Source organism: Gavia stellata, chromosome 20, assembly GCF_030936135.1.
Source record: "Gavia stellata isolate bGavSte3 chromosome 20, bGavSte3.hap2, whole genome shotgun sequence".
In the NCBI taxonomy this organism is placed as follows: domain Eukaryota; kingdom Metazoa; phylum Chordata; class Aves; order Gaviiformes; family Gaviidae; genus Gavia; species Gavia stellata.
Genome location: NC_082613.1, coordinates 7,768,875 through 7,781,514, shown reverse-complemented (window position 1 = coordinate 7,781,514; position 12,640 = coordinate 7,768,875). Strand labels below are relative to the sequence as shown.

Here is a 12,640-nt window from a genome sequence, read left to right as displayed (position 1 = left end):
TGAGGTAGCAGATTAATGAAGTTCTTTGAAAACTTCAGGAACCTGAAAAACTACAAAGCTTCCGGAACAAAATTTTCCAGGTCAGTGGTGATTGTACTTTTAGAAATCCAGAAGACAGTGCACATTTGTACCTCAGCTCATATAGAGTTGGTCAAAACCTTACTCGGAGCAACACTTGTATAGATCTTTGGGTCCACTAAATTTAAACAGCGAAAATAATAAGCAGTCCAGTAAGCATGATCCTGTGATTTACTACACAGAAGCAATAAAGGATTTCGAAATAGCTGGTAACTAGGCTGTCAAGGTCAGTTCAACCAGATAACACCTCTTCTCTTTAGTTGTCTTTAAAACTTAAATCATTGGAGCTTTTGTGAGCAATGTGATATGCCTGGAACTGGACAATAATCCTGACTTTCTGTAAACACTTGTTTCACACTGGCACAACTCCTATGGCTCCAATGGAGTAGTATTAGTTTATAATACTAGAAGAAGAGACTTACTGTATGTTATTGTTGTAGCAGCTTGGGTAGATCTCCCCACACAGTCTTGCACCTTAGCACGAGCTGCCAAAGCTCCCTGGGGTTCGGGTGAGCACCTACGGTCTCCCAGCCCACCTTCCCCGGGCTCTGGGACCCAGTGCTCCCAGCTGTCAGATTAGTTTCAGCAGCACAAATTACAGTCACTCTAAAGTGCACATTGCAATGTGATTTCCAGAAAAGCGACATTCTCACATAGTGCTGTACAATTTTTCTTACACCGTCATTCACTCAGCCGGAGGCAGCCTTGACTTGGCAAAGACAGCACGGTTTTGATAACTGTCAAATTTGCTCTTTGCATAACCATCAGGCTGTCAGTCACAGTGCTGGGTAGATGGCTTTTTTTTTATATAGATCATTTCTTTTGATCCCACAAAGGTTCGAACTATTTTCATCCTTCCTCAAAACTTTGTATTGATTGTATCTTGTCATAGTGGCAGAGAAATGTAACAATCCCATCCCTGGAGACCTCGGTACTGTGCATGCCGGGGATAGTGTTCAGACTGCGCTATGGATGCAGAAAGCCTCCTAACATAAGCGTTCACTGAGGTCTGACAGGATTATACAGAGGGAAAGGGACTGTGGGCATGGATTTAACACATTCCTGAATACCAGGGCTAGCCTGCACTGAAGGAATGGCAAGAAGATTAATGACACAAAAGGAGTTTGGCATCAAAGCTCTGTACTGCAGGGCTTAACTCCCCTCTACTTGCTAACCTGGGATCCACCTCCCTGGCTGGTCCTGCACCAGGCAGTGCCCACTATACCCTCCTGCCAGGAGCTGGGCTTTGCAAGCAGTTTCCCAGCTAGAATGTCATTACAGCACACAATAAAGCAACTTTGGGGTATCGTAAAGTAGAAGTTTTTCCGTGTTGAATTAAAGTAACTAGATTTTGTAAAGTTTCAAGTTCAAGCCCAGTGAGGATATTAAGCAGAGGGATGACAGTATCACAGCAACTTTTTTGCAAGACGTTACCACGAAAGACAAGATTTTTGTAATGCTACAAAGACTTTACAATAAACTACGGAAGACTATTTATAGGGAAAAAATATAAATCTTTATTTTATTACAAAATTGACTATTTCCAAATTGACTAGAAAAATTCAGATAATGCACAAATTGCTTTACACATTGTAATATGGCTACATTTACATGTCTGAGTAAACAGCAGAGGAAAACGAACAAAAAAACCGCAGGAGACAGACCAACAAATGCTAAGAACTTGTATAATTTCAGAATGTAAAAAAGATAAAAATAACCACTCATGGTTATACGTATAAACCTGTACTTGAAACTGCATCATGGGAAAAATACACTAGTGACCATAATAGCTAACATACAGTATTATATGCAGGGCAGTGACAACTTTAACTTTTAGGTACAGGTATTGAAATCTCCACAAGAAATAGACTACTTCGAAAAGTTTAGGATCCTTATTTCCTGTGGTTCTTTGAAACATACATTTTATATTATTCATCTGATGAAGTAACTATCCTGTTAGGATAATCATCATTTAATAGTGGCAGAATCCATAGGATTCCAGTGATTCCATTTATGGATAAGGCCTTTCATGCAATAAAAGACCACTAAGATTTTACAATCAAGGTGTGATAAAATGGCTTGTATGGGAGTTGGAGGCATGAAACTCTATGGGTATGAGCAGAGTATGTGGCAGGCACAGTATTGCAACTGTCCAAATCAAAGTCCTGTGCAGGCATGAGGAATAAATCCTGTTATATACCTTTGTCCTCACTTCCCTTTTATTAAGGAAGTGAATAACATTAGGGAAAGTACACTTCTTTAGTTATCCTAATTTTTAAGCCCTGTTGTTAGCCTTATTACAGACTGCCTTCTTACTTCTCAGTTCAGTTCATGGCATTGGTAATTTGATAAGGACTAAGTGAGTTTCTTTTCCCTTAAGCTGACTTCTCAAAGCTCTTTAACTCTGAGCTAACAGGACCCGTTCAGTCGAGCCTGTTGTTCCCCCAGGTCCTATATGGCACCCACAAACTGGAAACCAGCTCTTTCCAAGCTAGCCTGTTGAACAGCTTGAGGCTGTAATAATTTCACTGTGCACTAACAAGAACTATACATAACACTCCACAGCTCATTATCAAGCTCTATCCTGTACAGTCCCTCAGCTGCACTAAATAAGTATATTTGCATAGGTATATGAATGCACATGGTATTTTTCTTTCCTTTTAACATCACTAAGTACAGCTGAAGTAACTAACCATATTTTTCCAATAAAACAGTATGGGAGCTTTTCTTGGTACTATTTCTGGCTCAGCAATTGTTCAAGCGACACGTGTTACAGTTTCTCCACTGGTTACCATAGGCTTTGACTTTCCTGGTTGATGTGTATTTTTTAGAGAAGGCAGCAGCAGGGTTGTCATTTATTTTCTGCAAGCTGTATTAAAGAGAAAAAGAATCTATATAGTGATTGATTATTCAAAAGCAAATAGCACTGAGCAAACTTCAGTTACAGAAGTTAATGGAATTAATATCCTTACTCAAATTATATTGGGTGATTTTTTCCTGTGGTGTTGCCCAGCAAAAAAATACCTCCCTCGTATTTAAATGTCACTTGATTTCTAATTTGAGGACTTACTTCTGGATCAAAGACCTAGTTTTCCAATTTAGATTTTTATACAAATAAGCTTTTTTGTTAGCTTATTTGCATAAGCTTGTGAGCAGAGAAAATCTTACCATTTTTTTGAATGAAAAATGTATAATAAGTTGCAACATTGCATGACTATTTACAACCAGATGTTTCTTTTCTTTTTCCTTCTGACTAAAATCAAGTTTTCTAATCTAAGCTCCGTAGTGCCCTGGTGTACTGTTCCTTCACTAAGGCATTTTCTTTTTAATCTGTACATTGATGCTCAAAATCAAATGCTATTTTTCAGGAAATGTCTTCTAGAAATGCAGTGGAGAAGTTATATTATAGCAAAATAATGGCTATTATTTTCCCCAACAGTATATACATTTCAATTTGCCCGTTTCTGATCTGCGTCATGCACAGAAGACATGTTCTCTTGGAGTTTAAAACTAGACAGCTAACTTCAGAGCCATAAGCCATAGAAAATTTGTCTTCTTAGTACATAAAATATTTTCTGTTAAACAAGTAATGAAATGTGATGGCTTTTAATAAATTTCACATTGTGAGAATAAAGCTTAGAAAAACATCTCTTCTCTTACACTCACAGTTCTATGAAGATTCTAAATGAGGTTCAAAGAAAAGTCTCATGTACTCAGGAGGCCCCTACGCACATACCTTATCGTCTGCAAAATGCAATGGGAAGCTCCCGGCTGGGAATCAGTGTTCCTGAATGGAGTGTTTCTACTGGCTTGTTGTCAGTTGCTACAATTTGGTATTTGCGAATGAGCTGAAACACAAACACTTCAGTTAGCCTGCTTTGGCTTCTAGATCTTCTGATAAGGTTAAATGTTGAACAACCCAACATTGTGTACAGAATACCATGTTGGAGTATTTACCCAGCCAAGGGCCAAGTGAAGCTGTAGCTCTGCTACGCGGCGCCCGATGCACATCCTCTTCCCAATGCCAAATGGAACATGAGAAAAAGGATTTATTAAGTCCTTCTGAAACCAGCGCTCTGGTTTAAACTGAGTCCAGCCATTAAAGTACTCTTCATTGCAACCCAGGGCATGGCTATTTATCATTAGCACGGTCTATAAACAAAGGAATAGAGAGAGTGTCATTACAAATTGGCTTAGAGCTACCAAGTGAATCAACTTGTTAATGGAAGAAAATAGCAACAGTAAAGGCAAGGCAGTTCCCTCAGAAGATGTCATGTAATTCTCTGAAGATTAATTCGAACAGAGAAAGGGTCATAGTTTCATCAGAAAATCATTGGAAAGTTTAAAAAAATTTTTTGAAATAGCACACTAAAATATTTTTGTCTAAATCCAACAGCAGTGCAGGCAGGTACAGTTTTAGGTTTTTGGGAATTCTTGGTGTGAATTCCTCACTCCTTATCCTGGGACTCATCCTTTGGCAAAGTCATTTTGAGACTGAAATATGACCAGCTTCAGAGGTTTACAGGACAGTTAATCAACGACAAAATGTTCTAGTAAGATAAATTGATTGACTTACCCCTTTGGGCAGTACATAATCTCCCAGAACCATTTCTGTGTCGATGGTGCGAGTGGTAAACGGCACCGAGGGTGTTAGTCTGCAGAGAAAGAAACAAAATGGGTTAAATTTCCAGCATTTTTTCTTCATGTGTCTATCATAATTTACCCTAAACAACAAGGTGAACAAAATTATATATACTAGAAAATTCTTTCTCCCTAGTACACACTAGCTAGTAAAAAACTTTTTGATCATTTTGCTTTTTGCAAATTATTTCAGAATTTTACCTCATGGATTCCTTCAGACATGCTTTTAGGTAAGGCATATTCTTCAAGTTCTCAGCATTTGGACTCTCATTAGCAGCCAAAACACTTTGTATTTCCTGGAAAAGCTTCTGCTGAACATGTGGATTGCGTGAAATGTTATACAAGACCCACAGTAAACTATTGGCCGTCTGAAACAAACCAAAAAGAAACGTAAGACCTCCATTTGGGGTGACAGAAACAAGAAGCTGCCAAAAGTTCAAAGCAACATTTACAGCTGGTCACTCCCTTATGGTATTTTGTAAGCCTAAGGGATTATAAGCCACCTCAGTTGTTCTCTAGGAGTAACGAACAGAACAAAGGATCTAGTGATTTCAGGTACAAATTCACTTGCATTTAGGCCGCTGAAACAACTGCAGGATTAGCTCACTCCCAGATGTTATGGAAGAAAGTAGGGAGTTGGAATGATGCTAATTTTAACAAGTTCTTGGAAAGTCAGGTTTACCGTTTCAACTCCGGCAATCTGGAGCTCTGCAATGGCAGCATACAGCTCCTTCTTGGAAAGTTGTCCTGTAGCATAGATGTCACACAGGAAATCCTCCTGAGGGTTTGCAGAGTGCTTTTCCAGTCGACAGTCAATTGAGTGCTTGGCTGAGGAGGGAGGAGCAGGAGGTAATTAATGGAAAATCACTAAAAATACTTTAAAAATAAAAGTAAGTACACAGCTTAGATGCAGGATTTTGAAAGAGGATCCCAAGCTGTGCTTTTTTTTCAAGCGATGAGCATTATACTGAATAAATAATGGTATTTTTACTTTTTAAACAAAGAACTCAGTCACAAAAATCACTTCTGAACAGAAAGAGCTCCTGCAAACTATTAGTAATTCTGCTTTCTTACATTAGGAAAGGAAATCAATGATGTGTTGAGTGAAATACTTAGCAAGCAGAAATACAAGTGTGTAAAATTTATTAGGTTGGATTTTCAAAGGGGATCAAGGTGTTAAAAAATCAAAGAGATTTAGCACTCAGACTCCCCGAGGGGAAATTTAAGCCTTTGATTTACTATGAGAACGCAAAAATAGATGCCAAAGTTCTACATGCTTTTTTTTTTTTTCAAATATAGAGGACTAGATTTTGCCCACCCTTTCTCATGAATATCCCAGTTGTTAAGACCAGTTCCTAGTAAGGAGCTATTCATGTCAAATGAAGGTGTCAAACTGTTTTTTCTGAACAAAACTAGTTTAAAGTGTCTTTCTTAAACCCCATAAACTAAGAAGCAATAAAATCAGTGCATGTGTGGCTGGCATGACCAAAACTCTTGAAGCATTAAGTACTCAAATACCTAAGAGAAATACATCACTCAGCATTACAACCATCCAAGTGCCAAAACCTTTCTTAATCTTTAGCTATAACTGTCACTGTTTAGCAAAATATTGAAAAATATAAACATAACTTCATATCTGGAGTTAGAGTAATTTTTGTAACCTTGAAGGCCAATTCATCTTAAATAGACAGAAAATGTTGTCAAAAAGCCAAACTGTACTTTATGATTTAAATTGCTCCTGTTTTTAAGACTTATGACTATATTCCAGGTGGTTCAGAAAACCTATCATTTCTTTTTTTAGCAAACGTGCTTTTGTTGCATGTAAAATTCTTGTTTCTCAAGAAGACAACTCCCTTTGAGGTCCCTTTGAGGGAGGTCCCTTTTCTCACTTGTATACCTTGCCTTTAAAGAGATTATACACTTTCTGACTGTTTACTTTTATGACAGATTAAAGTGGACTCACAACGTTGCTGGCTCCCAAATTTCTGGGGCTTCCTTGGGGATTGGGTATTGCCACACAACCAGAGCTAAGTGTTAGTCATAAGAAAACAGTGCTCCTATTCTTGGAATAGGTTTGTGGTTAGCTGCAGTAAAGGTGTCTCAATCTGTGCTGAAGGTACCAATTAACAGCAGCGTAGGGCAGTAGCAAGTATGAAGAAAGTTAATTCCACCAAGTAGGAAACAGAGCAGAAGGGAAAGGAGAGAAATCATGTTAAAAAAAATAACCTGTTTTAAATATATCATCCCATGCTTTAGTATGAGCTTGCCAGACTTTCGTGTTCAGACCCTTGTGAAGTTCCACAGGGGTCACCATCATCATTCCAAAAGTAGCCATCATCTGTGGTGGAGAAAGAGTTTTTGAAATCTTTCTTTAATCTATCTACTTGCAATCTGTGAACAAAATTAGACTGTAAAGTAGGAGGTATTTTTCTGGAAGTCACGATTCTGGCAGATTTTCCATCCTGGACAGAAAGGATGGGTCTCAACCTACTTAGACTGTATCCAGATAAAAATTAGGGACAGTCAGTGGAGAATAGGAGGCTTCTCTAGTGGGTGATTCCTCCTATCTATTTTAGGCACCTGTTTTAGAATGGGATATGCCACCCTTTGGCAGTGCCTCTCTCTCCCCTGGCAACAGATGGAGCTAAAAAACTAGGCTAGGCTAGATGCCTGTCTTTTAGATGGCTAAAATTAGGCAGATATATATCACTGGAGTCCAAGTTGCAGCAAGATGCACAGCAGGTGTGCTTGCAGGAATGACTAATCTCCAAATCCAGCGTATTTGCATAATCCCACACAACTCCAAGAGTCCCACCCAACTAACAGCAGCATTGCACAACAGGTGTCCCAAAGGGAGAGGAAAGTTAACCAACCAACCTGACAACTCTATTTCCAGGATAACTCTGATGTCCATACAGCATTTTTCCCCTACAGATGTAAGCATTTCGTAAATGGGACAGTCAGATGGTCAGTACTAGCATTGCACATATAAGTGTTGCCTTGGACGTGCAAGGCTGCCAATACACATGTAGCACAGAGGCTTGAGCTTCTTTTTTTAGGTGACCCATTTGAACTGGTACCCTCTCATTAGTAGTGGGGGTAAAAAATTACTACAGTCCCAGTAAAGACTCTTCCATACCGTTTTTACAGCCTTGATGAAGTTCAAACTTTCTTCTTCTACATCCTGCTGTAGGAGACCAAACCTCTTTCCATACAGCACCAGGCAGATACCTGTTGTTAAGCAATATTATCATTAAATGATATAAACAAAAGAGTGCATGGTGTCCACCATTTATTGTCAAGGAATGGCTTGGATTATCCTTCTGAAAAATGGTCTCTGTTCTACGATACACACCTGTCAGAACAGCACTTCAAAGCACCTTCTGCACGTTTGCCTCAGACCCAAGTAGCAGTATATCTAGCTAAGGTGCCCTTACAGTGGCACTTCCTTCACAAATAAGAATCACCACTTATTCCCTTGCATGAGCAGCAGATCATTCTGCCAAGCAGGGCTGCCATATTTGGCAAGTAAGCTACTCAGCAAAGCTACTGAGGAGAACTGAGTTGGAGGAAAATAGGACCTGAGGAGGCCATCTAGTCCAGCATCCCCTTGCCCTTTCCACAGCCAGCTTCCACCACTCTCCACTTGTTCTTTTTTTTTTTCCCCCAAAGCTGTGACTTCCTATTTCTCTCTTTCCAAAAGCAGCCATCACCACTGACAGTGGAAAAAAAACCCAACAAACATTTAAAACATTTTCAGGAACTCAGTAAGCAGGTTGCTGAGATGAGCCAGCCAAGAGCAGACAGGTCTGGCAGAGCTTGTTCAGTTACGCACTACACCTGACCATCCCTCCTTGTTGGGAACCACTGATGCAGTTTCTTCTGCCCTAAGTCATTCCTGGCAGATGGCTCCTTACTGTACTCTGAAAGGTTTCTAAAGATGGAGGCTCCTGTTTTGGTAACTTATTCCAGTGCTTCTCAATCCCAATATAAACATTTTAAACAGGATTTTCCAACCCTTGTCTACAATGAATACTTATTCACTGCTATTGGATCATTTAATTGATCTTGTGCTGCTGATACTTAATGAATATCAGATGGACAAAAATGTTCATGTGCTATCTGATCCCACTCCAGATAAATGCACTGTGATTCCCCCAGGTTTTGGATTTGTAAGTCACTACTGATGTTTGATTTTTTTTGTTTTTTTTACAAGCCACATAGATAACCTGACAGAACTGAAGAGTTTGTACAGATGCTGATGAATTCTGTATGTATACTGACAGTCCCCTGGCTTTTCTGCAACCCACTTTCCATGATCTTGTAGCTGATAGTTTGGAAATAATCAGCCTACACTGTCATCACTGATCATACTTTAACTGAAATGCCACGGCAGGTACAAAATGCATACCATTCTCAGGCAAAAACCAACTTACTTTCAAATGACCATTTGTTGAATTCTGAATAGACATCTTCTATTTGTCCATTGTGGTTACAAACATCATCTATTCTGTGCATGAAGTCCTCCAGGACCTAAGTGGTGGAGAAAAGAGAGAGAAAAGAAAGGAATAAAATTACACCATCTAATAAAAATCCTGTGTAATTTAGCATTTCAACTGTCTTTTAAATAGATAACAATCTCACAAAAGAGAGGGATACTTATGTTTCCTGTTCTTTGAACAAGATTTGATTTCCCCCTGTGTTAACATATGTTTGGATTTTACATGACTCTCATGCTATTACTGCTTGTACTTCGATGAACTGAGCTTTCCTCCACAGGGATGAAATGCTTCGGTCTGATGCTGGGATAATACTGGAGTTTCACAATAAAGAGGATTAAGCTGTTTATCACAGGTGCTCCTCAAACTCAATGAGGAACACAGAGGTTAAAGAGGGAGGTGTTCCCTGATGGGAGGAACATAAGATTGAAGAAGTAAAACACTGAATGCAAGGGAAAGGCAGGACCCCATATCACCTTATTGCTCTGTGGAGGCAGACAATCTCAACTACGGGTTTCTGTGTGGTCTCACTTTCGGTCAGAACCTGATAATCGGTTTGCACTTACTATTCCCGGAGTAATTTTAGAGTATGAACTCATGCTTTTACCACTGTAGAGCAGATCAACAGCTATCCAGGTAAACCGGATCACTTGATCTGCTTTTATTTCCCAGTTTTCCAGGGGAGTGGGTGGGGGGAGAGAGAAAGAATTTCTCAAAGCGCAGTACCTCATTGATCATAGTATCCAGTTTCGCAACTTCCCTGGGTTTCATTAATTTCTTTTGAAAGGCACTTCTTACCCTCTGCCAGTCCTTTCCTTCCCTAGATTGAATGAAAAACAGGGAGGTTGAAAAGAGAAGGGCTTAAAGAAGAAAGAAAGAAGAAAAAAACCCAAACCCGCAGCACGTGCAACAAGACACGGCCGGGCGCCGATGCTCCTTCATCGCACCGACGGGCGCAAACTTGACGCCGCAGCCGCTTCTCGGGGGACAGGGGATGAAACCTGCTCCGGGCGGCGGCTCCGGGCGGCGGGGCGGCGGGCACAGCCGCCCTGCGGGAGCGAAGCCCGGGGAGGGCCGCCCGGTCCCCGCGGAGCCGGGCGCGGCAGGTCGGCTGGCGGCGGCCGCCCGCCCGCAGCATCCCCCGGGCACCTCGGAAACCGCCCTCGCCCGCACCGGCTCCCCGCCACCGCAGCGAGCAACCGGCCCTCCCTGCACCTCCCCGGGGCCGCCCGGGTCCTGCGGGTGCCACTTACAGGATCAGCAGCCCGTAGCCCTCGTCGCGATAGTCCCGATAGGCTTTCCAGGGCTTGATCTCCAGGCGCTGGGGGCAGGCGCTCTCCCGGCGGTACAGGGCTTCCAGGAGGCAGGGGTCTGCGATGTGCACCGAGTCGAAAGCCCCCAGCTTCATGCGGAAAATCTTGCCAAACCTCCTGTGGTACTCAGCCTGGGGGCGCAGAAGAGACCCCCCCCGCCCCGGTGAGTGCCAGCCGCTCCCCTGCCTCCCCCGCCGCAGCATCCCCATCCCTCCGCCCGCCTCACCAGCGTCTCATGCTGCTTCTTGAGCCCCCCCTTCCAGAGGACGTCGGGCAGGCTGCCCATCAGCGGCCAGCTGGGGGGGCCGGGCAGGGCGGCCAGCGGGTGCCCGCGGCCCCGCGGAGCGGGGGTCGCCGCCGGCCGCAGGGCGCAGAGGGAGGAGGCGAGCAACCGCTGCGCGGGGGCTCCGCGCCCGGCGGGGCTCATCGCGGCGCGGCCGCAGGTGAGGGCGGGGTGCCGGAGGAAGATGCTGCAGCCTCCCATAGCCGCGGTGACAGACACCCATCCGCACATATGGACATATATAGCATCTGGAGGCTCGCTGGACTTTCATCGGGGGCCAATGGGAGCCCTGGGTGGGGTGAGGTGGGGCCGGCTGGCCCGGCCCGGCCCGGCCCGGCCCGGCGAGGCTGCGGGGCAAGCGGTTCATGAAAGGGTTCAGGCGAGGCAGGAGGGCACCGCGCCAGCACCGTCCGCGCCTCCGCCCGCAGAGCTTCGCGGGGGCTCCCGGCGGCCCCGGCCCCGCCGCCCACGGACCTTCCCGGGGGCTGCGGCGGCTCCGGACCCCGCGGCGCCGGCGGGGAGCGCGGCAGGTAGCGGCAGCCGCTCCCCGGCGAAGCTGCCTGGCGTGCGTGCGAACCGTCTCATAAAGCAATTTCTCTCCCTTTTTTTTGTGTTAAATTCGGCTTTTTAGGGGGGCAAGGCGGCCAGGGCGCACCCGCATGAAGCGTGGGGGGGGCTGTAGTGTTCGTACCGCAATGCACAGGTGGCTGAATAGTTCAGTCTTCCTTCAGTATTTGCGCTTTGAAATGATGGAATAAAAAATGCAGGGAGCTGAGGAATAACAAGTTTTGGTGGGTGGACTGCTCTTACCCTATCTGGCTGACTAACCACCTATTTCTGAAAAGGGCATGCGAGTGCATCATCTGAGAAGGCAAAATTCCCTTCACTGTTAGTGTTGGCAGCCATTAAATTCTGACAAAAATCAGTTGTTGCCATGAGTCTTTTAATCGGAAACTGCACAGTAACCCTCAGAGAGAGCCAAAGATTTTCAGGCTAAGTGAAGGCAGGAGAGGTGCTAGCACAGATAAAGCAGCTCAGGTCACCTGGGTACTTGGCTCTCTGTCCTCTCCTTGCAGGAGAAGTCAGAGAGGCTGTGGATCTTGCTGCAAGACAAAAAGCTGACTGTAAACCTGAGGATTTCCAGGAAAGACAGGTATGCTACAATGAGGGCTTGATTTTCTCCCACCCCACACTACCTTTTTTCATCTTTCCCAAGCCGCGTTTTGTGAGTCAGCTCTTAATCCCCTTTATTTAAGTGTCTGACGGTAAGATGCAGGGTGTGCAGATAGACGGGTGTGTTAGACAAGGGACAAGCAGAGGAATAATCAGAAGATGGGTTTGACACGGAACCTGAGACCCATAAAGGCACATGGCTCAAAGTCAAATTAATAACAATAAAAAAGCAAGGTAGCAGTGATCAATGCAGAGAAAAACATACAAAAGCATGACATCTCACTGCAAACTCTTTCCGTGATTTTTGTATGTCCTTCCCAATCTCACCTCTCTATTTCAGTGATTTTCTTCTATAGGATCATACTATGTGGGCCACAAGATCAGAGCACTTTCTGGGCAGGCTTTAAAATTAAAGCTGGTTCAAAGGTTTGCAAATTCTTTTTAGGGAAACACCACAAGAAGTTGACATTCTTGTGATTTGTTTTCTTTGAACCAGTTCTACTGGAAACACATCTTGCTGTCCTTGTAGACTGAGTGCAGTTCGGGCTTCATTCAATGATAAGTTCTTCTGAGAAACCAGACAAGAAGAGACAATTTGTGTGCTCTGTAGACACCTGTCTATTTAAAGAATCAAAATGAACTCATTTGAGGGG

The 12,640-nt window shown here is 43.4% G+C and overlaps 1 protein-coding gene across 1 annotated transcript; it reads right to left on the bottom strand.

Moving 5' to 3' along the window:
* Positions 1–3,815: 3,815 nt before the first annotated feature.
* On the bottom strand, positions 3,816–11,015 carry LOC104258977 (1,25-dihydroxyvitamin D(3) 24-hydroxylase, mitochondrial). Its single transcript, XM_059827332.1, has 11 exons — positions 10,758–11,015; positions 10,472–10,662; positions 9,945–10,038; positions 9,156–9,252; positions 7,859–7,950; positions 6,946–7,057; positions 5,402–5,547; positions 4,921–5,087; positions 4,655–4,733; positions 4,036–4,230; positions 3,816–3,926 (listed from the first exon to the last, which is right to left on the bottom strand). The coding sequence occupies exons 1-11, from the start codon at positions 11,013–11,015 to the stop codon at positions 3,816–3,818; spliced, it is 1,542 nt and encodes a 513-aa protein (XP_059683315.1).
* Positions 11,016–12,640: the final 1,625 nt, after the last annotated feature.

What these genes read in the sequence shown, in the direction of transcription:
- LOC104258977 (XM_059827332.1), bottom strand. Translation starts at nt 11,015, where the DNA reads ATGGGAGGCTGCAGCATCTTCCTCCGGCACCCCGCCCTCACCTGCGGC. An exon ending in AGATTGCCGGAGTTGAAACG is followed by an intron (nt 5,088 to 5,401) that starts GTAAACCTGACT and finishes GGTTTGTTTCAG; the next exon opens with ACGGCCAATAGTTTACTGTG. An exon ending in TGTCTGAAGGAATCCATGAG is followed by an intron (nt 4,734 to 4,920) that starts GTAAAATTCTGA and finishes CTTTCTCTGCAG; the next exon opens with ACTAACACCCTCGGTGCCGT.